This window comes from Prinia subflava, chromosome 4, assembly GCF_021018805.1.
Source record: "Prinia subflava isolate CZ2003 ecotype Zambia chromosome 4, Cam_Psub_1.2, whole genome shotgun sequence".
Lineage (NCBI taxonomy): Eukaryota > Metazoa > Chordata > Aves > Passeriformes > Cisticolidae > Prinia > Prinia subflava.
Window position 1 is genome coordinate 52,268,221 of NC_086250.1, and position 21,487 is coordinate 52,289,707.

Genomic DNA, 21,487 nt, shown 5'->3' on the forward strand with positions numbered 1-21,487 from the left:
TTGCTAAATGTAGGTGGACAAAATATATTTTAATGAAGTGATTAGCTTTAATTTAAAGACAACTGTAAGTAACAATAGATTAATAATTATTTTTTTCTTTTTACTTTCAAGAGGTTACACCATTTGAAAATTATATTGGCCATCTCCACTGATCAGAAGGAGGTTCTTCAACTAGAGGCTCCCATGGTTTCCACTGCATCATTTTTCTTGCCAAGGACAGCTCATTTTCAGCCTGTTAATAAACACCATACACAAAGTCTTAAATTCTATACAATTGCCAAAATATTAAATTACCTCTATGTCAGTTAATTATCTCAGTGATGTCATTATGTATCATGATTACAGACTACCATAAATTTTACCTATAAAAGATATCCAAGGAACTGTATGTTTTTGGGGGTTGTTTTTTTTTAAAAAATTCACATCATCCCCAATTACCCAAACAGACATTCTGTTCAGCAAGACATTCCAAATGACAACTACATGATATTTTTCACTCAGTTTGGATGATCCCCAATATTATCCAATCCTCTTTGGCCTTTTTCACTGATTTAGACTCTGTAAGAAGAAATGTAGGTATACAGCATATCTGTAAGCATCATGCAAGAAGTAGTTGTTAACTTGTTAGGTTTTAGCAAGGCCATCACACCACTACATGACAAATCGTTTTCAGGGTTTTTTTTCTGTTTGATTGTTTTGCAGCAAAGGAAGATACACAAAACTTGTAATTTTCTGAACAAAAGCTCAGACAAAGGAGCACTAAAAACCACTGCTTTATTTCAAATTTCCCCTCTTTACCTGCACAATGACTTCTTCTATCTGACCACAATTCAGTTTGTCCTGTAGTTTTTGCACATCAGTCTCCTGTGTGTTGAAATACATATAATAAAATGCTTTAGTGAGAAGTAAAAAAAAGGCATAAAAAGCATGAAAACAATAATTTAACCAGATCACACTCCAGTCTTTCTCAGAACTACTATCAAATTAGCTGTTTTTATCATTTTACATTATCAAAGAAATCTCACTTATCTGTTAGTAAAAAGCAAACATCAAACCCTCAATGATAAATACAAAGAAAAAGTTATTTAATGAATCTAAAGAAGTATTAGCAGATAAGGGCTTTAGTTTTTATCTTGAAAAAAAGTCTTCTTCTTGGATTTTTATAGAATTATATGCAAGCTTTCAATCATCACCTTAAATACACAATACCAGTATTGCAGATTTTAAAGTAATAAAACAGAGGTTGAAGGCAAGGATTGTGTTAAGATCCTACATTGGCAAGAACACATACAGTGTGAAAGAGTGTGAAAATTACCACTTTTCTATGATCTTTCAAAAGAAACTATGTTTGCTTCTAATTTTCACAAAACATCAGCAGGAAATTAACAATTCCTTTTCACATACTATCAAAATATCCCGGTCAATAACAAAAATAAACCTCGATCCTTCAGCTGTTTCTGAATTGATACCTGAAAGTTACACGTGCCCCTGAGAAACAGCCAGGCACTCAAAGGTCACTTTCTCTCCTACAATTTTTTTTCATGTGCAGCATTAACGAAACAGCACTGTACTTACCTTTTTCACCAAATCAAATCGCTCATTTACAATCTGCTCGGTGTATTTCCTGTAAGCTGCATCTTTGGGAATGTTTTGCAGGACACCAAGGATTTTTGTGTACAGTATTCGCAGGCGCTGAAGTGATCACAAAGCATGGTTAAAAGACACAACTACAATTATTTAACTTCTTGTCCTATTTCTTGTCCTACTAAACCTACTAAGCTACTGTCTGAACACAAAATATGGTATTCCATCCAGAAGTGTAAGATTAACTAATAATTAAGTCCTACTAAACCTACTAAGCTACTGTCTGAACACAAAATATGGTATTCCATCCAGAAGTGTAAGATTAACTAATAATTAAGTCTGAGCCACTGAACGCAATCTTGGGTAAAGCAGGGATTTATCAGGACTTAAAAATTACTGCTGTCCCATTCCTCAAAGAAAAAAAAAGAAAAAACAAAGACAGTTGTGATCTGAACACACTTGATGCAAAATCAAAAAAAAAAGTGGACTGTAAAGTGGTCTTAAAAGAACTAATAAAAAAAAGAGGCAAATTCATTTCAAACCCATCAGATACTGAAAATTTACCTGATGAAGATACAAAGAGATTATAATGAAGGGGTTTTTTCACTTTTCCTCGTGCTGGTGCAAAGTTCTGAGTAACAAATAGATTTAAATTAAACCTGAAACTTTTATAGCTAGGTTTAAATGCAGGGATAAAGGACACATTGTGGTGAATAAATTGACAGTTTTGTACTGGGTAATTGTATCTACCTGACAATGAATGGATGTCCTATTGGAACAATAAGAAACAGAAGTGCAAGGCAGAAAACACAGGAAGCAAAAAGAAGATTGGCAGAGAATCTGAACTTCAACTGGAACACTGTCCAGTTACTCTTAGCTTTAAGTTGCTGAAAAAACTAAAATGTAGTAAGTTCACCCAGAGGATGTCTGACAAGGCTGTAGACTGAGCTAGAATAATGTCTATCAACCAGTAGTGATTTTTTCAAGGGTTCTTTTGGACAGCATTCTTAAGTATTGGAGTCAAAAGCATTTTTGAAACAGAAATGTTGCACAAGTAATTTCAAAGTGGAGAACCTAAAAAAATTACTGAAGTTATTTCAAAGCTAATGCCTCCTGAATAAGCATGATGTGACAAACACTGCTGAGCCTGAGGAGATAAAAAGAAAACCACATATTGCTAGGAGAACCACCTAATGCAGTTCCTGAATACCACTGAAGTATTAAATCTCAGCACTACCTGCCCTCACAGGGCCTTGGTGTGGCTTTGCACCACATGGCTGGTCTCTATCATCTAAGACTAGGGTATCCCTTTAGTAGAAGTTATTTCAATACTTGCATACACAGCAAAGCAACAAAAATGGTTTTGTCTGTGAAGCAGGAATTACATTTATGCAGACCTGAATTTAAAGAGTTCTTTGTTTTGGTATTATTGATGAAGGAAATCAAATATTGGTTCATAAAGATACTTACATGAGAGAGGTTTTTGAAATCAGCACACGCCACAAAAAGAACATGTGCAAAATAACTTATAATGACACGCATTAAACCTTTATCACTGTGGACAATTTTAATTGTTTCATTAAGCTGGCACCAGATTAATATACACCTCATACCTACACTTGCAAACACATCACAAAAACCTTAGATCTCAGTGAGTTTCCATTATTACAGAACGAGATGTGTGACATACCTCGTGAGGGTTCTCAGCTACAGCCAAGCCTACAAGTCCAGTAGTCTGCAGAGAGCATAAACATAATTAACACAGCTAAGCATCCATTTCTACACTACTTAAGTTGACTCAATATACACCAGACAGGGACCATTGCATGACATCAGCCCTGCCTCCTGCCACGTGCCCGTTATCCCGGAGTTCCAGTGCTCCATGAGGAAGCAGCTCACCTTTCCAGAATCACAATCACAGAATATCCTGAGTTGGAAGGGACCCACAAGGATCATTCAGTCCAGCTCCTGCCCTGCACAGCACCATCCCCAGGAGTCACACCATGTGCCTGAGAGCATTGTCCAAGGCCTTCTGGAATTCTGTCAGGCTAGCGCTGTGACCACTTCTCTGGGGAGCCTGTTCCAGTGCCCAACCACCCTCTTGAATGAAGAATCTTTTTCTAATATCCAGCCTAAACCTCTGTGACAGAACTTCAGGCCATTCCCTCGGGTTGTGTCACTGGTCACCACAGAGATCAGTGTCTGCCCTGCTCTTCTCCTCACGAGAAAGCGGTAACTGCAACGAGGTCTCCCCTCAGCCTCCTCTTCTCCAGGCTGAACAGACCAATGACCTCAGCCGCTCGTCACAGGGCTTCCCCTACAGGCCCTTCACCATCTCCGCTGCCCTCCTTCGGATGCTCTCTAATAGCTTAGTATCTTTCTCAGATCGCCGTGACCAAAACCGCACACAACACTCAAGGTGAGGCCTCCTCAGTGCAGTACAGAGCGGGACAATCCCCTCCTTCGGCCGGCTGGCGATGCTTTACCTGATGCGCACCAAGCGGCCGCCGCGGCAGCTCCGGTGCCCCGGCTCCAGCCGCCCCACACCTCGGGCCCGCCGCCACCGGCGGCCGGGGAGGTCACCCGGGCCCTGCGCTGCCCTCGGCCTTTCCCTCGCAGGGTGCCTCGGCTCGGGCACTCCCTGCTCAGCCCCAAGAAGCACGACCCCGCGCAGGAGCAGGAGCGCCCAGGCCCCTCGGCGCTGCCTCACCTTCCGCAGCGCCCCCGCCATGGCCGCGCTCGCGGCGCCCGCAGAGGACGCAGCGGAGGGCGCCGGGCTGCGCATGCGCCGCAGCGGCGGCGGGCGGCAGCGGTGCGCGTGCGCCGCTGGCCGCTGTGGGGCGGGGCTGGCGCCGGCACCGCCGGGCCAACAGCGGTGTGTGCGGTAATGGGAGCGCTCGGGAAAGCGAAAACCGCCCTAAAACAGAGCTAGACAGAAAATAGGGAACGTAATCAAGGACCTCGAGATAGAGACAATGGGACAAGAGAACAATGAAAAGACAGTTTAAACAATTGGTAGAGGTGAACATGATGTTCATTTGAAGATCCAGGTATCCCTCTATTAAGGCTTATTCTTAGCTGCTAACTTAAAGGGTGAGTTTTGCGTAGTAATACTTTATTATAATCATGTTGTAAGTTTTTATGTTATTCTGGACAAATTTTTCTTTATAATTCCTTTGCCCTGCTCTTGAGCTCCTCTTTTCCATGACAGGTAAGCAAACTCCACAAACTGAGTTTCAGAATATTGAGTTCTCCATGGAAGCCAGTCCTTTTATAGAACATGCACTTCCCCCAATCTGCAACTAAAGCAAAGTGGTTAATACAGTTTATATCAATATTCAGGGCTTGTGTTTCACCGCACCTGGGTCCTTTGCAATTGCATCGGGAAGAGCTGGAGTTTCTTTCCAAGGTACTGAAATTCTTCCTCTTTCCAAAATACCAGTCTTTAGAGTTCCTGCTTTTTTTTATTGGAGCAGCCCTGTATTTTCTTTCCCCTTGTCTCTGATGGTCCAGCCAGATGGTCTATCTCCTGATCACACTAACAGAGCACAGCACAAATGGTTCTGCTCCTGCCAACCTTTTAACACAGTCAGCATCGTTCAAACCAGCTTTGAGTGAGTGTTTAGACAACCTAAGCACGTAGGAGTCCTTGCCACATCCTAACAAAGGGTGAAAAGCAGAAGGCCTTGTTGATGAAAATGTTACTGAAATCAAGCTCAAAGTTGTACTGTAGGAAATTCTCCAAACTGGTCAAATCCTGCTTCAATACATGATTTTAAAATATAAGGAAGCTGAAACCTGCGAAGTATTATAAATGTACAATCAACAAGTACCTGACTTTGAAAACAAACAAAAAAACTCCAAACCACCCATATAGCATTTCACAGTTTATTTATTGTCTGTTTTACTGGGGATTCTGTTAGGAGTATTATCCTATGGGTTAATATTCAGTATGTAGGTAACCTAATAAGGCCTTGCTATAGCTCTTCATCCCATGTTTGTCTCACCAATGAGTTTATTGCATGGCATGATATCTCAAATTGCCATGTGAGTTGGTATCTGGACAAAAATCTTATTTATTCTGCATAAAACATAATTGATGAATTTATATCTAGTAATTATATATGAATGGAATCAAGCACTCCATGCACAATGCATAATGTTATTACAAATATCTGAAAATCAAAACAATACCATGTTTGTAATGTGGGTATGTACTGATTCTGATGGTGTAATGGTTACATAAAGGAAATGAAAGAACTGAAAGTAAATAATTGTAATCTTTGTGTTCTTTATATGTACTATAAATAACATTTTTCATTTTTTACTTAGATAAGAATACATCTCTGTTCATATCATCTCATAGCCAGCAGTAGAGCAGGATCTCAGCATTGTTTCTGTCACCTTCTGTTATACTGGGGTTTTTTAGGGGCATGCCCCCTTTAGTTAGGTTGCACTGGCCAAAGAAGTTGCTGTGAATATTATTTATCATCATTAAATGTTTTTGTTGGTCTCGTGTTCAAATGTTGAAATGCATTTAATGCCTTAGTTAAACTTACACTTTTATGGTTCTATAAATACAAGTGAATTGAAAGTCAAGGAGGAATTCATGGTAAAATTTAATTCCATTAGAACAATAAAAGACAAATTGGAAGTTATGGGGTTTTTTCCCATTTGTTGTGTACCCTTACTGTCTGTTCATTATGGTAAAAATGGTAACTAATTGGTTAAAACCAGAACAACACAGAGGTTTTAAATCAGTGGTGTTTCCAGCTGCTTCTTCATCCCATGGCTGTGTTTAGCTTGCTGGGTACTGCTGTTCTTGATCTTTCTCTGGGGTTGTTCTGTATTTTCATCACTGCTGTCTGTGGTGCCATGCCTCTTGCTTCTTTGTCCAACTTCAAGTTATTAAACTAGTTAAATAAGTACTGTAATTGTCTGTAATTGGATCTATAAAGCTTTGCATCATGTCAGCCTCAGAGATCAGTGTTCAGTGACGTAATACGGTGGGATCTGCAACTAGGTAAATGCTAAACCTTCTCAAATTTGCTGTGATTTATGGAAATATGCTCCCATATGTTGTTAACAGAGTGCTTGAGAATAATTGGCAAATAATTAATTTTCTTAATGGGAGTTGTTTAACCAATGGGAGTACAGATAATCTTATATTCCCCAGACCTCATGTTACATTTGATGAGATTTTAGAGAAGTCATGTGTAATACTTTCCTGAGGGTCGAGTCTGCTTATGTTACAGTTGTACAAGGTCAGACCTTAATTTATCTAGCAACTGTGTATTTAATTTTAGAAGTATCACAGGACACCTCAGCTTTCAGGGCACCATTCCTGGCTGTTCAAAATGCAGGCCCCAGAGTAGCACTGGCAGGATAATGGGTTGAAATGGTGAGACTGTGGTATGCTTGCCAATTAGACTAACAGAGAAATAGTTTAAAAACATAATACTTAAGAGACTGAGTCCAAATTTAGATTGCTAGTAATTATTTTATTGCTATGAATAACCTCTGTTCATGCCTAAGTGCCTTCTATTTATAGAGAAAAGCTAAGATTGTCTAGTTTATTTTAAGGATAAGAAATTAGAATAACATTAACTCTCACATAACTTTATGTGTTTAAAAGCAATAAATGCTTGATATGCTTCTTTCCAAGGAAAGATGTAACTTCCATGATTAGCAAGTAGTTCATATTTTTTTCCTAATGAAAAAGCAGTAGTTTAGAGAGTAAAATTTTTCTAAGTAAAACATCAAGAAGTAAATCTAATTTTTCAGGTATGAATATAAAAAATACCAGAAAAATATCAGGCTTCTCAAAATGTTGTTTAAGGAAAATATTCTTTGTAATATTAAAAGCTAAAGCTCATTTAGAGTAAGGGTTTGCAATTGTTTCCGGTGATCTGGTGTGTGGGTCTGGCAATTCAGAAGCTGCCAAGGGTGAATGGAAGAAGATTTTCCTGCTGAGCTTTTTTGCCTTTCCATTGCCACATCACGTAATGTAGCAGCGATGTTTCTGTTGCTGCTCGGTGTATGGGCCACGCTGTTCTGTTCCCTGTGAGCCCTGTGGAACATCCAGGCTGTGGTCAGACCGTGTCACCTCAGCACGGTGCATCACCAGCAGTGATACAGCGAATCAGGCTCTCGCAGTGCTGCAGACCCTTGGCAGGGTGTCCAGTGCTCGTGCTCTTTGCCTTGTACTTACTCTACCCTGTCAAAGTTACTTGCTACCTTACCAACTTTCTCATTTCTCCATATATGAATTTTTGTGGGATAAGATAATTTAAAAATAGTACACACAGCAATTCTGAAACACCGCTCAGCTGAGACCTTTCTGGTTAAGTTCATGTTCAAGGGTTTTATGATGCCTCTGGTGAAATCACTCAGGGGAGTACAGCAAAGCAGGAGAAAGCTTTGGGTATGGAAACTGCATAACCAGAGAAAGTTTTCTGTAATGTCCTCTAAACTGATTTATTCCTCTCACCTTTTGGAGAGAAAGGAGTGGTAGAAAGGAAATACATGCTAATGAAAAAATAAAAGGATTTTATTACTGAGAAAACCTGTCTTGCTTAGTGTTCTTAACTCTTCCTGGAAACACTGATGATGTATTGATCATCTGGCAGGAGTAGGCCATATGTGAACATTGTTAAAAAGGTTGTGTAATACAGTAAACTGACTTTTTTTCTTTTTTTGCAGTGCGAGGGTCTGATCTAAGGCCTGTTAAATCTTCAGGAGCCTTTTTGGTTCAGACTCTGGGGTAAACATAATATTATATGATGGGCTGGAAAATAATAATTCTCAACTCTCCTAAGGACAGCAACTTTGGAAGGCTGGAGGGTCCATACATGTGGATCCAATAGGGTGATCTTGATTATTAAAAAAAAAGAAATTATCAATGGACTTCATGCCATTGGAGCATTTTCAAAATGAAAGCCATGAAAAAAGGGAAGGTAACTTTTGTCTTGAAGCAGTTGTGGAGGAAATAAGATTATGAATGTTACATATTTTGCCTTAATAAATCGTCCTACATGAATTAACTACCTCAGTTTCATTAGGAGAACCTCTTAGCTGCCAACAAGATATTAATGTACTCTAAAATGTACTTTCCTTTTAGCTGATGGCGGCTGAGGTTGTGGTTCATTGATGTGTACTTCTGAAACTGCTAGTCCAGGAGAGATTTTATCTTTGCTCTCTAAAAGGTTTGTGAGTGTTCACAACAGGAGGGCATTTGTGAGTTAAATGACAGAATCTTTAAAGTGCCATCAGAATTTGAGACCTGTTAATGAAAATGAGAGGAAAAATGCATAAAAGAACCTTGCCTCAGAATTCTCCTGCCTGTCAGTGGAGTGCATTGCCCACAAGAGTTGAGGGAGAGTACCTGTGTCCACATTAGACATCAGTCTAACTTATGTGTTAAATCTTCTTTTGGCCTGTCATGCTGAAACCTTGACTATGGACACAATAGGAGGGGACAGAGGACCTTCAGAAAAGCTTGTGCTTTTATGAACAACATATAAAGGTCTGTTTTTCTAAGCCCCAAATGAAAATGTGTTTGTGAATATTCTTTTATTATTCGTGGACTCCTTTTTTCTGTGTTCAGAGATGGCACTAAAGACCAAAGTTATATATTTTCTCCATCAGAGAAAATGGGATTGAAGTAGAGATTTTTAACATCTTCCTTCAGATTTCTTTCCTTGCAGTTAAAACCCCAGGCTATGATTCCAGTACACATTGAAAGAGATGAGAAACTGTATTATGTGGGAAACTGAATATGAGACCTTTGGTTTCAGAGTCAATCTGAATGTAAGCTCTTACTAATTTAAATTTGGTTTGCCAGCTTTATCATAATATACTCAGTAGTACGGTATTTGTGGATGGGATTATAATCCCATTGCCTATGGTACTTTGAGTGATTTACCGTTTACAAGAGCAATGAAAAAACTAGTCTGAAAAAAGAAGTTGATTAACACTTCCCCTTGAAAATAAGTTTCAGAAGATTTCTTCCAAGTAGCATTTCCAATGTTCCTTCTCTATTTGCAGGATGACTAGAACCATGATCTTTCTGTGACAAACAAGCAACAGGGACTTAGTATAATTGTGTAATATTTGTGCAACATTTTGAGAATGATAAGTGTTCAGTGTTGTAGAAAGAGCATATAACTGCACAAACTGGGGGAATAGTAGTTTAAAAAAAAAAAAAAGATTCAACAGGACAAATGTGTTAAGCCACTAAGATTGAGTCAAACAGAGAAACTATCAAAACCCAAAGCTCATTTGGAAAAACATAGGTAGGTACGGCATATATTAACTTAAAGCTTTTTTCTTTCTGCGTGTTTTACAACATGTAAAGACTGCATTTTACAGTTCAAAAACCCAGAAGGTGTTGGAAAGAGCAACATTCCTGACCCTCCAGATATAATGAGAATTTACTAGTAGGATGGTTGGTTGATGTGATATCATGAGGAAAAAGTATCGTGAACATAAGCCACAGTTACAGCTGGTGATACAAGCAGATTGAATTTAAGTTGATGACTACAGTTAAAAGGTTTGACATACTCTGTTACTAATCCACTGTGCATTTCAATGACTCTCACACCTTGAAAATAATAGCTGGCATGGCTTGAGCATTGCCTGACCTTGTGTACCAAACTCATGTGAATGTCCATTAAACTTCAAGGCTGCAGCAGTAGTGCAGAGAGTCCAAAGTCCTTTGTTTTCTTTAATAGACTGTGCTTTAGCAGTATAAAGTTAAAACAATATTTGTGAATGGTTTTGGTTTGTTTTGGAGTTTTAACATATTAAAGACCATTAAAAGAGATAATTAATGACATGAGATGAGACCATTTTATTGTATCACCTAGTGAGAATAGGAAAATTGTAACATACATGAAGCAAGGTGTCCTAGGGTAAAAACAAAAACAAAACCACAAACAAACAAACAAACCCTAAAATAAATAAAGTAGTCCCTTTGCAAATCTAAGTTTTTGCCATATTACTTTTTCAACTGCATCACGTGTATCTGATCTGATTTCTAAGGTAAAGTATCTGGGCTTCAAGAACTTGTGAACCTGACATATGTTCTGAAAGAAACGGATCAGAGAGAGAGGTTTCCACTGCACGAGGTTGCAGCTCGGCCAATTCCACGAGTATTTGAAGTCACTTTAGAGGACAAGAAAGGTTAAAATATCCCATAAGATAAGGGGAGCAGCAAAGAAACATAGAACAATAAAGACACCAACAGGCTAGAACTGTTACTTAAAAGAAGTATGACAACATCCTCCATGGGATGTCTTGCTTATGTTGTTTAAATGTTCAGGCAAATTTTCTGGTTTTGGAAAAGTTGCATCAATTTACACCAGCAAATAAGTTAGACCATTTGTAACATTTTGTTCATAAGCTTACAGATAAAGCAAAAATTACTATTCAGTATTCAGTGTGTTTGGCAGTACTGGTTAGGTTAACATAATTACAAATACCTTCATAAAATCTTAGCATTTAAGGATTTCTGATATATGTGTATGAGTTAGCAGCCCTGTGCTTTATTTTGTTTTATCTTTTTTCACTTTTTTACCTCTAGCATCTTATGAATCAATGTGGGAATACAAAACACGCAATAGAAAACAGCATTAACTTTGGCAGCAAAGACTGGCTTTGTGGAAAATGTGCAAATGATCCTGGAAAAGGGTGTTTATCCTAATACCATAAATTAGAAGGAGAAACTCCACTTCTTATTGGTAACTTCTGTCTCTTGAGTTTAAGCAACATGACTGGCAGCGCTTCTCTGTTCAACGCTCACCCTGGCACTCCTGTTGCCTTGTGCGGTTTAGCTGCTGGTCTTTATTTTAGATGAAACTAAAAGCCCAATACCTGGTGAATACTCAGCATTCTGTTCAGCACTCATCAGCTTCGGGTGATCACTGAGATTATCTTTAAGATGCTCCTTATGTTTTAGGTGAATACTGAGCTGCTTCTAAAAAAAGGGGACCAATTTTTTTACTCAAGGTACCTTCTCCATATAGTCTGGTGCTACCTTTAGCAACCTGGTCCTATTCGACCATCTTGTTTTGTACATCTTAGGGTAGATGTACAACACAAGAACAGTCCATTGTTTTACCTGGAATGTGCTTTTTCTGGAGATCTGGAGGTCAGTGGAGATTTTTGGTTTTATCAGATGTCTTCTTGAGGAGTAGGCAGGTATTTTGAAAAACTTCTCATCTCATTTCCCTCTCCTCTTGTGCTGAAAATAAATTTCAACTGCACTGTAATACTCCATTACCAAGAAAGATGATTCCTTAGGAAGATTTTATGCTATTGGTAGACTTAAATGAGTTTTACTATACATGAATAATTTAGTTATATTAGCTTCCAGTTTCTGTTAAATGTCAAAATACCTTCATGATTCTGAAGAGAATAAATCTGTGAAATTAATATGAGAAAATAAAATATATAATGCAATTATCAGAATTGAAATATTCATTTATCTGATGTTTTATTAACTTTCATCAGATGCAAATACTGTATTATCATTTTAAGCCCCTGAGTCATTTATAAGGTGTTCTTTGGAAATGTCTTACTTTCATTTCTTTTCAATAATTGTAAGTCTGTGAAACTTCAGCTATATTCAGCCATTACTTTTAGCGAATCTTGCAAAGAGTTAGCTAGAGCTGATGAAAAAGGTATTTCCCCTGATAATGACAATTTAGTTGCCTAAATATTTCTCTAGACAACCTCCTGAAAGTGATGTCTGTCATCAATGTATTGTTTATGCAATTCTTTTTGTGTTTTCCTGTCACTTAGTACTGAAAATGTGGATGTGGATATTGTTGTGCTTCAGACATTTCAATCCTGATTTCAGAGAAAGAGAGGATCGGGTGCTGCTTAACACTTACTTGATGATATGATGCTCATGATTTAGTTACTCTCTAATTTTAAAACTCTGATGAGAGATCTCTTTAGTAGAAAGGTACATGGTGAAGAGATATCTATCTACTTGGGATGATCTGAGCTCCCAGTTACATTTGGTCAGGCTACACTTCAAAGCAGTTGTGGATAATAGTGAAGACTGTTGCCTCTTGAAAACCCTCTTATATAATGGGACATTCACAAAAGTTAAATTTGCTAACCCTGTGGTGGTGATCTCCCTTCAGGTGCCCCACCAGTAAGTGATCTGCTATTCCAAAGCAGAAATTCCTTCTTTTCAGTAATAAAATAAGACTCTTACTCAGGACCACTATTTTATATGTAAATAATTTGCAAGAGTAGTGATCCATGAAAACCATGGAACCTCAAAACAACAGAATATGGCCTTTAAGTATGGCAGATGTCAACTGTACTTTGATGGACAACAACCACAGAGTACATACCAGGATTTGAACTACCAGGTGAAAAAGGAAGTTTCAAGTGGAATTTCCTTGGGACACTGTAATGTTTGCAACAACTTTAAAAGGACCATATTTGAATATTACATGATTTTAATTTTTGCTTTCCTTGTGATACACCTGCTTCTGGATTCTCAGAATCAAAGTAGCTTTGCCTTCCATGCTCCAAACTGAGGCAGTTTTGAGCACTTATTCGAGTACCTTGACTTGCCAAGCAGATGACATTACTATTTATTTGTCATGTATTGGATTCTCAGATTTCTAGGACTGGAAGTCTTTTTAATTTCCTCAAATAGAAACATGAGAGAAAGCTTTTCTAAAGCTTAGAAAAGCCTGGAAAACTTATAAGATGTGCAAAAAACATTGGTCAGCAGTGCAAGAAGCTGCAAAACAGAAATGCAAAGATGATGTTGTTCTGAAGTGTTGTTGTTTAAATTTATGGGGGGTCCCCGGGGAGTGCCCCCCGGAGACCCCCGGGGTCTTTTGGGTTCGTGGTGTTCCCGTGCTGGCAGGCAAGGAGACTCAGATGCTGGTGGGATGCTGATGAGGTGAGGGTTTATTTACTGAGGGAGAGGGAAAGGGGAGGGGGGAGGGGGAAGGGGGGGAGAGGAGAGAGGAGCGTCCAGACGCCTCCAGGGGTAGGGGGGCAAGAGGGGCAGAGCCTTCTGCCTTAGCATTCTTATCACAGAGGTTCAAAGGGGCGCGGTAACATTCTCCAGCCAATGAGGTTACAGATACAGGATACTGCAGGGAGGATACAGACTTGGGATAAACCATACATTTTCCAAGGGTGAGCCAGAGCAAACCATTTCCATAAAATGCAATCCCACACTGAAGAATGATGGCAATGTGAACATTAAGGGAAAATATTGAGTGGCACCATTAGGGGTTACAGCTGAATGTGGTCACTTGTGATGTGCTAGAGTATCTTAATCATAATCATATGTAATCAGGAAAAGAGAAACACACCTCTGCACTGGCATACATCTTGCCTGATTGCTGAGGTCTCTCAGGAAGGAAAGAGAAAATGAGCTAGAAGGAAAGGAGGCATAGGTGAGTGTTTCTGCTAGACTGGAGTGATGCTTACATGTTTCTGTAATGCGTGAGAGGAGTGGCAGAGTTGAAGGCAATCCATTTCAGTCAAGGAGAGATTGCTATACATGCCCTTTTTGCCCTTCTGTGTTTCTCTTTACTCCACTCCATCCCTCCCTCCCTCCTAGCTTTCCTTCAACATATGGAATTACATTGGTATTAATTAATGAAGTATTTTTGAAATATGCCGGTTTGAAAGTTCTCAGTTGTAATGCTTTACAGACAAAGCAGAGCCCACTCAGGTGAGCACTTGAACTTGTGTCTGTACACTTTTTATTTTGCTTTTGAGTTTTATATTTGTCACAACAAATATTTCATGCTTTAGTAAAGTTTTAATTTAAATATATCTGAAAATAAGGAGGAAAGTACTCTTGGTTTGTTTTTATGATGGTCTATAAATCACTTTGGATATAAATATAAGTTCTGTATCCTCCTTTGGGGTGGAGATATCAAGGCCTTAGCAGATGATTGCACATCAGTATTGTTTCAAGCAGCTGAAGGACATAGTCTGGACTGCATAGCTCTGTTTTTGAAATATAGAGGAAGTGGCAATGTGCCTGGTGAGGCAGGACTGCTTCCCATACACAGAGTGGCTTGTGAGGGGTATTACCTGTGAATATGAGCTTGGACTCTACATTTTCTCTAAGAAACAGTGTGGCCCAAGGTCACATCAAAGATGGCTGTAGTAAACTTGAAAACGTATTATTTATATACATTTCTGTTTCAGAAGTACCTGTGTGAAATTGCATTTAATTAACTTTTTTTTTTTTAGCATAAACAAAGCAAAATGCAAAACATGCTCCTTAGAATTAAGTGAAAGACACTGAAACAACTTAAACACAACATCTTATTTGACAGTGCTCAAAACTGGTGTTTCTGTGTTTTGATCTTTTGTAAAATGTCTAGCTGGTAATTCAGGGTCTAGCTATACGAGGGTTATTTTCTTCATGCAAGGAAGTTACACCTGCCTAGTTTTGTTCACTGTTTTTTAGGGGCAGGAAGTATCTCATTGCAGCCATATCCCAAACTTTAGTCCAGGGAAGCGAGCACTGTTCACTCTGCTGTGTATGGCCAGAACTAGTGTCTAGAGCTTGTCATTCAAAATGGTTTGGATGTCAACACTCTCTTGTCCAAACGTGTAACTTCAAATGCTTATGATGACAGAAGGAAAACTGCACTTTATTATGCATAATAATGAGATTCTTTACACCAAAATATTGCTCAAAGCAGGAGCAAATCCAAATGAGGATCCTTTAAACTGTGTTCTCATGGCAGTAAGAGCTGACAGCCATGGAATTGTAAAGCTACTCCTATCTTACGGAGCAGATGTCAACTGCTAATTTTGTTGCTTAATGATACGCATTTCCCTGGTGCACTTGGTATGCTTTGAATGGTGGCATTATGCTGAGGCTGTTGCTCAGTCATGGATATAATGTGGAGATGTGTTTGGACTTCATGTGTCAGGGTATCTTTGGAAATTAGTTTGTGTGGCCAGCTCCAGAGCACGAACCTGTTCCTGGTTGGACTACTTCTTCAGGAAAGGATAAACTAGTAAATACATTCCTTCCTTGCTTCTCTTCACTTTGCTCTTTTCATTAGCCAGGTTTAAACATTATAGTTTATGGTGTTGAATTAAGATTAACGTACTGGCAAAATCCTTTTTTGAAAACACTCTAAGAAAAAATAGCCATTTCTCATTTTCTACTTTGAGATAGCAAAAAGGATGTACATAGTGTGGTTTTATATTTGCATTCATATATTAGAGATTTAATAGGAAATTTTAAGAAATCATGAGGCGGGACTCTGGAATTTCTGTTCCTTTCTTAACCAGTGGAGTAGATGTGTTTCCAGAGAAATATTTCTGTTGAACGAAACAGTGCCACAGATTACAGCAATTTTTTTTTTTTCTTTTTGCTTTCAGGCCTGTTTGCATAAATTAAGGGTTCACAAATGTTAAACATGGAAGAAAATGCCTTTTAAAGTTTGAATGTTGAAGGCCATTGCTAGGACTTTGTTTAAATTATCTTCTGTAACTGCTTTAAAATGTGTTCTTTGGCATTCATCTGCACAAATTTTGAAATTATGACTTGATTTGTTCTTTGTTTCAGTTCTGTGAATTTATTGCTGTTCCATGATTGAGACATTTAGGACTGGAAGCCACTGGAAAAGTGGCTTGTGTTTTTATAGATGACACGGATTATGTTCGTCTAAGCACAAGAATTCAGTTTTTCATAGAAACACAGGAAGAATGAAAGAGGTACCACTGGGTAAATATCTGTCTTCCAGTTAATACTGTTATGATTTATTATAGGAAATTTTAATTGCTTGTGTCAGGTCACATACATCAAAAGTGTTGTAGCATACTTTGTACAGTAAAGATCATGGTACTATATAAAATTCTTCAAACATCTAAATGATTATTTTTAGGTATTTTTGCAAAGTATTTACTCCCAGGTACAGCTTCTGTGTGTGCATGTTTCAAGGCTTGCCAAAATTTAAGGGACTTTAGGTAGGCTCTTTTAAACAAAGAATGGATTTTCATGGGCAAACAAACCATGAAATCCAGCAGCATATCACCTTGGTTAACAAATATTGTAACTTTAATTTTGGTTCCTTCAAAATTTTGGCAGATCAGTTCTTGGACAGACTCACCCTCAGTCATACTGTCATGCAATGCACAGTATGTTTCTGCACATTTAGAGAAAAAGAATCCAACAGAATAAATTTAAAGATGTTTAATCAAAAATTGATTGCAGTTGCTTCCTTTGTTTTTCTACCATCCCTTCCATTTTGAGGAAAGAAAAAAAATTACAAACCCTCCCAACTAGGAAGATGTTTCAGTTGGTGGATGTCAAGATTATGTAGGGCATAATCCATTTAGATAAACCCACAATTATCAAATGTTTGTGTTATAAGGGACCTTAAAGATCATTTAGTTCCAATCCCCCTACCATGGGCAGGGACACTTTTCATTTAGAGCAGGTTTCTCAAAGCCATCTCCAACTTGGCCTTGAGCACTTCCAGGGATGGGGCAGCCACAGCAACTCTGGGTATCCTGTTATTTGAGAGATAGGCTGGTTATCACACACACACATGTTCACACAAACCAAAGCTCAGCTCCAGTATGCTTCTGTCCTGCCCCCTAAACCGGATCTCCACGTTCTTCAGAATTTCCCCTTATTTGCTGAATGTCATAGTCATATAAAACCTAACTTCTGAGTCAGAGATGTAAATTCCACTTCCAAAAGCAGCTATATTAGTCCTTTGTGGGTCTGTCCTTCTTTCATGACTGGAGCAAATGGAAAAAGTGAAAATTACTGGTCTGGGGAGGAGAAAGGTTTCACAGAAGGCTTAATCCATCCTTCTGCTCTCAGTAGGGCTACTGTTCATGTAGCTTTCTGAGACATAACTTCTAGGGTGTTGGCCAGAAACTTTGACCAAGATGAGAAATAATAATTTAGTCACTTATAAAAATTTCTCATCATCTGGGCCAGGCCCCTGACAGAAGGATGCCCCAGGTGACGGATGACTGCAGGCAGGGCCTGAGCACAGAGTGCCCAGTGAACCCAACACAGCCGACTGCAAGTCAAGGCTCCACTGCCAGTACCTCCTGGACATAACAGGATAAATACATGCATGCTTCCTAACCTATAAACTGATATTTCTTTGTGGGGATTCTTAATGAGAAATATGGGCCTAATCATAGTAAATGTTAAATTTTGGTAGTTTTAATACAGTGACTGCAATGCAAGGATCTGGGCAGTTGTATATCTGATACAGTATACTGCAACCAGCAAAGGAAACATGATCAAATAGGGCTTTAGACAGGAGATTTTAAACCCTTTCTGTGGCTAGAGCCAAATTCCATTAGTAATTTTAGTTCACTGGCAAAGGTTTATATTTAGGACTTCGTACAAGCATGGGGCAGTAGTTACATTGCCTGCAGCATCAAAGCATTCAGATGTAGCACTGAGCATTGCCCCAAGTGTTTGAAATACCATGAACTAGTCCTTTGAATATCATTAGGTAAGCTAAAAAGACATGGTATTTGTTGTGTTTATCTTTGAATCAATACAGACAGGCCCTTTTTTCGTTTGGTTGCCTGTTATAGGAGGCGGACTGATACTGGTTTAAAGTTTTCTGTCCTTCACCATTGAAGTTGTTTACTTATGGAAGACTTCTGCCCACCCTCACTTCCCTCCCCTCCCACCCCCCACCCCATCGACACTAAAACATTATGAAAAAGTATCTTTCATATTTTCAAGGCATCTGTGAACTGAATAGAGGGAGAAACAAAACTTTATTTTAAATTAAATATGAGATGAGGTGAGATGGTTATGGAAAGGGAGCTTTTTTCCTCAGGTCACATTTATGGCACAGCTAGGAATTAGTCACAACTCTTTCTACTCCCATATTTTGCAGCCAGACCATTTGATGCTACTTCTATGAACTTGACTATGTGGTGGTAGAAGCAGGAAATGTAACTGGACCAGAACTGGTGGTTGTGTGAAAAGACACAAAGGCGTCATCCCCAGCTGGAAGAATAAATTGGTAGGGAAAAAATTATTTTCCCTACTTGGACTGTGATTGAACCCTTGCAACACCAGAATTTAATTTTCTTGACTATTTGGGTGTGTCTCACAGGCTGTTCCAGTGCAACCCAATTCCATGGCATGCCCACCCCCAGGCAATGCTGTCTACAAGTAATTAAATGCCCTGGCACTGATTCAGGCATGCTGTGGCATAGGGACTCCTATCGATTTGGGGACAATGTTTGAAATCAGAGGTATAATTTGGTTTCTGTTTCTCATAAAATCTGACACAAGCAGCTGCACCAGGCTGTGAGCTCCCCAAGGAGCCAGACATTCAACAGTGGTTACATCAGCCTTTAGCCTTTTCAGCACTCGTGGGATGGACTTTGTAGCTGTGAGTGTTTTCAGAGCTCAGTGAAGGAGGAAGCAAACCATAGGCATGAGTCCTGTATATGACCAGCTCTTCCCTATAGAAGCCATAATGCTGTGTGTGGGTCATCTATAAACCTCCATGCACTGACTACCATCTAACTTTGGGAGTTGGCACAGCAGAGCTTGTTCTGGGTATCAAGGCGGGGGTGAGGCTGAGGTGGGAGATGAACAGTGATTTTACTGCAGCAGTCTGTGTTCTGGCATGGGCTCCAAGTGCCTGAGCTGCCCTTTGTCAGACTATTGCCATTGGTACGGGAGTCACACATGGAAAAACACAGTCACAAAGTCAGAGGCTCTCTTGTGTCTACCTTGCGGTAAGGTAAAGGGATTTTTTGTGACACATACTTAGGGCAGGAAAAAAACCCTACTAAAATATCCATGGTTTGGCTATGGCTTGCATGGACATAACTTTATGATGACTTATCTCTGTAGAACAGGTCTTATCTCTCTTGTTTTTCCATCACTTCTAGGGGCTGGAACATAAGTCTCATAAGGAATGGCTGAGAGAGCTGGGGTTCTCCTGAAAAGCAACAAAAATATATTAGTGAATTGTTAGTAGTCATAAGAATGATATAACAGTGTAGCTCTGGTGACATGTACAATGTATTTACATTTCATTTTCAAAATTCAAATTTTCAGTAGAAATCACTACATCTAATTGGGCAAACCCATTGCTGCTTGTCCACATATGTGGGCATGGTAGATATTCCCAGAACTCCTGTTATCATTAATAGGGACTAACAAAAAATAAAAACAAAACAAAACCCCTGACATAATTAAAGACAGTAGAGAATTTACCTGGTTAGTACTGCTGATTGTACTTAATTCCCTATGAAGTATAAAACTGGTCTATATTGCTGGCATTTCCTTTTTAAAAAAAATCTTCATAAACACACTCTGTTAAAAAAAGTACAAAGGAAATGCTAAATATAGTAAGTGAGTACCTGTTTTCCTCTCTGTGTATCAAGAATAGAGTAATTTTTTAAACTGAATGGCTAACCATAGGTTTGGCTAAGTTGCATGGGAGAATTGTCTGGGACTCAAGTATTAACAAAGGATGAAATCCATGCAGTTTTCAAAATCACAATTTAATAACTACCTGATATGGACACACATATTACAGTGCATTTGCAAATACCACCACAAATAATATAGTTCTTATATTGGCAGATTTTACCAATTTTATTAATCTTCATTTTTTAAAGAGTAGCTGGCTGACTGCATCCCACTGAAATTACCATTCCCAAACTCACATTTTTTGTGCATACAGCAGTTCCTCTGTTACTTTCTTTGCGATACAGTGGCCTCTACTTCCTTTCCAAACCTGTTGAGCAATACTGCGATGTAATTCCAAACAGCTGCTGTGGTCACCCTATGTCTGTACATCAGTAGCAAGTGAAACGATTTCTATATATAGGTTGTAAATCTGTTGGCAATGTTTGCAAAGCAGACTGAGATTCCTCCCGAGGAAAAAGAACAGCTATATGAAAGCAAGAGCATTAAGACCATCCTTGTGTACAAAGCAGTTTATCTTTTTGGTGTGGCAGAAATGAGGAAATGGCCAGTCTGCAGAGACATGAAGAAGCATTTGCTTTGGGCAAAACCCTGGCAGGAGTAGTTTGTTCTGTCAAAGATAAGCAGGTTCACGTCACGCTGTTGTTACAGAACATGACATTGTACTGACAGGAGATGATTAAAAAGTATTGGCTGTGTTGGAAGGAAATAAAACTAGGATTCGGAATGACATTTATTCATTAAGATTTATTTTCCCCTGTTGTCTTCCTTATTTTAGTGTGATTCAGGTATGCAAAAGATGCAATAAACCCCGAGTCTGCTGCACCTTTGGCACCCAGCAGCATCCTCTATAATGAAATAGACTTCAGGATCCATGCACAAAGGTGCCTGTGCAATGTGAGCAGTGAGTTTTCTGTCTTTTAATTAAAGGTTGAGAAATTTCTTAGTTCAGAAATGTTCTCATTTGCACTCAGATGTATTTTTCTCTCCAGTCCTTCCCTGCAGTCAGGTTGACCTCTTGACTCCCTTTCTCCGTACTATTTTCCCATCAGCAGCACTACCAGAACCCATTCACTTCTTCACTCCCTCTTGCTCTTCTGTCTTGATATGTAAGGCGATGCAAACACCCCCACCACTGACATGCATTAGATTAGTGGTTGCCCTGTGCCTTGTTGGTATATGGTTTATAGTATGTCCCCAGCAACTGCTGAGAAAGCTGTTTTCAAAACTGATCTGAGCAATAAGGCAGCCCACATGCTCATATTTTTGTGTGAAGACTGATTACTGTTTGGGATGGTCCGGTTGTTAAACTACAGCCTGGACCTGGAATCTGCCCTTCTGGTAACCAAGGGTGTGTTGCAGGGAATCTGTGGGAAAAATCTGTCTTTGAGTTAGAATGCTCAATCTGATTCCCAAGCAAAGACTGGTTTTGAATCAGGGTCATCTTTG

General features: G+C 39.0%; 2 protein-coding genes across 2 annotated transcripts in view; one reads left to right on the forward strand and one right to left on the reverse strand.

Annotated features, from left to right (window-relative positions):
* On the reverse strand, positions 1–4,410 carry NDUFA5 (NADH:ubiquinone oxidoreductase subunit A5). Its single transcript, XM_063396771.1, has 5 exons — positions 4,295–4,410; positions 3,275–3,319; positions 1,576–1,692; positions 799–864; positions 1–232 (listed from the first exon to the last, which is right to left on the reverse strand). The coding sequence occupies exons 1-5, from the start codon at positions 4,367–4,369 to the stop codon at positions 131–133; spliced, it is 405 nt and encodes a 134-aa protein (XP_063252841.1). The 5' UTR covers positions 4,370–4,410; the 3' UTR covers positions 1–130.
* ASB15 (ankyrin repeat and SOCS box containing 15) overlaps positions 4,368–21,487 on the forward strand; it is a 22,103-nt gene continuing 4,983 nt past the window's right edge. Inside the window, 18 exon segments of the mRNA XM_063395002.1 lie at positions 4,368–4,468; positions 5,098–5,198; positions 8,287–8,347; positions 10,452–10,486; positions 10,627–10,767; positions 11,168–11,203; positions 11,206–11,333; positions 12,452–12,461; positions 13,274–13,385; positions 13,796–13,877; positions 13,879–13,907; positions 14,499–14,672; positions 15,053–15,103; positions 15,105–15,248; positions 15,250–15,395; positions 15,398–15,436; positions 15,439–15,611; positions 16,169–16,327. Coding sequence (XP_063251072.1) covers positions 4,368–4,468; positions 5,098–5,198; positions 8,287–8,347; positions 10,452–10,486; positions 10,627–10,767; positions 11,168–11,203; positions 11,206–11,333; positions 12,452–12,461; positions 13,274–13,385; positions 13,796–13,877; positions 13,879–13,907; positions 14,499–14,672; positions 15,053–15,103; positions 15,105–15,248; positions 15,250–15,395; positions 15,398–15,436; positions 15,439–15,611; positions 16,169–16,312 — 1,707 coding nt within the window. The 3' untranslated portion in view covers positions 16,313–16,327.

What these genes read in the sequence shown, in the direction of transcription:
- NDUFA5 (XM_063396771.1), bottom strand. Translation starts at nt 4,369, where the DNA reads ATGCGCAGCCCGGCGCCCTCCGCTGCGTCCTCTGCGGGCGCCGCGAGC. An exon ending in TGGCGGGGGCGCTGCGGAAG is followed by an intron (nt 3,320 to 4,294) that starts GTGAGGCAGCGC and finishes TGCTCTCTGCAG; the next exon opens with ACTACTGGACTTGTAGGCTT. An exon ending in TAGAAGAAGTCATTGTGCAG is followed by an intron (nt 233 to 798) that starts GTAAAGAGGGGA and finishes GTTTATTAACAG; the next exon opens with GCTGAAAATGAGCTGTCCTT.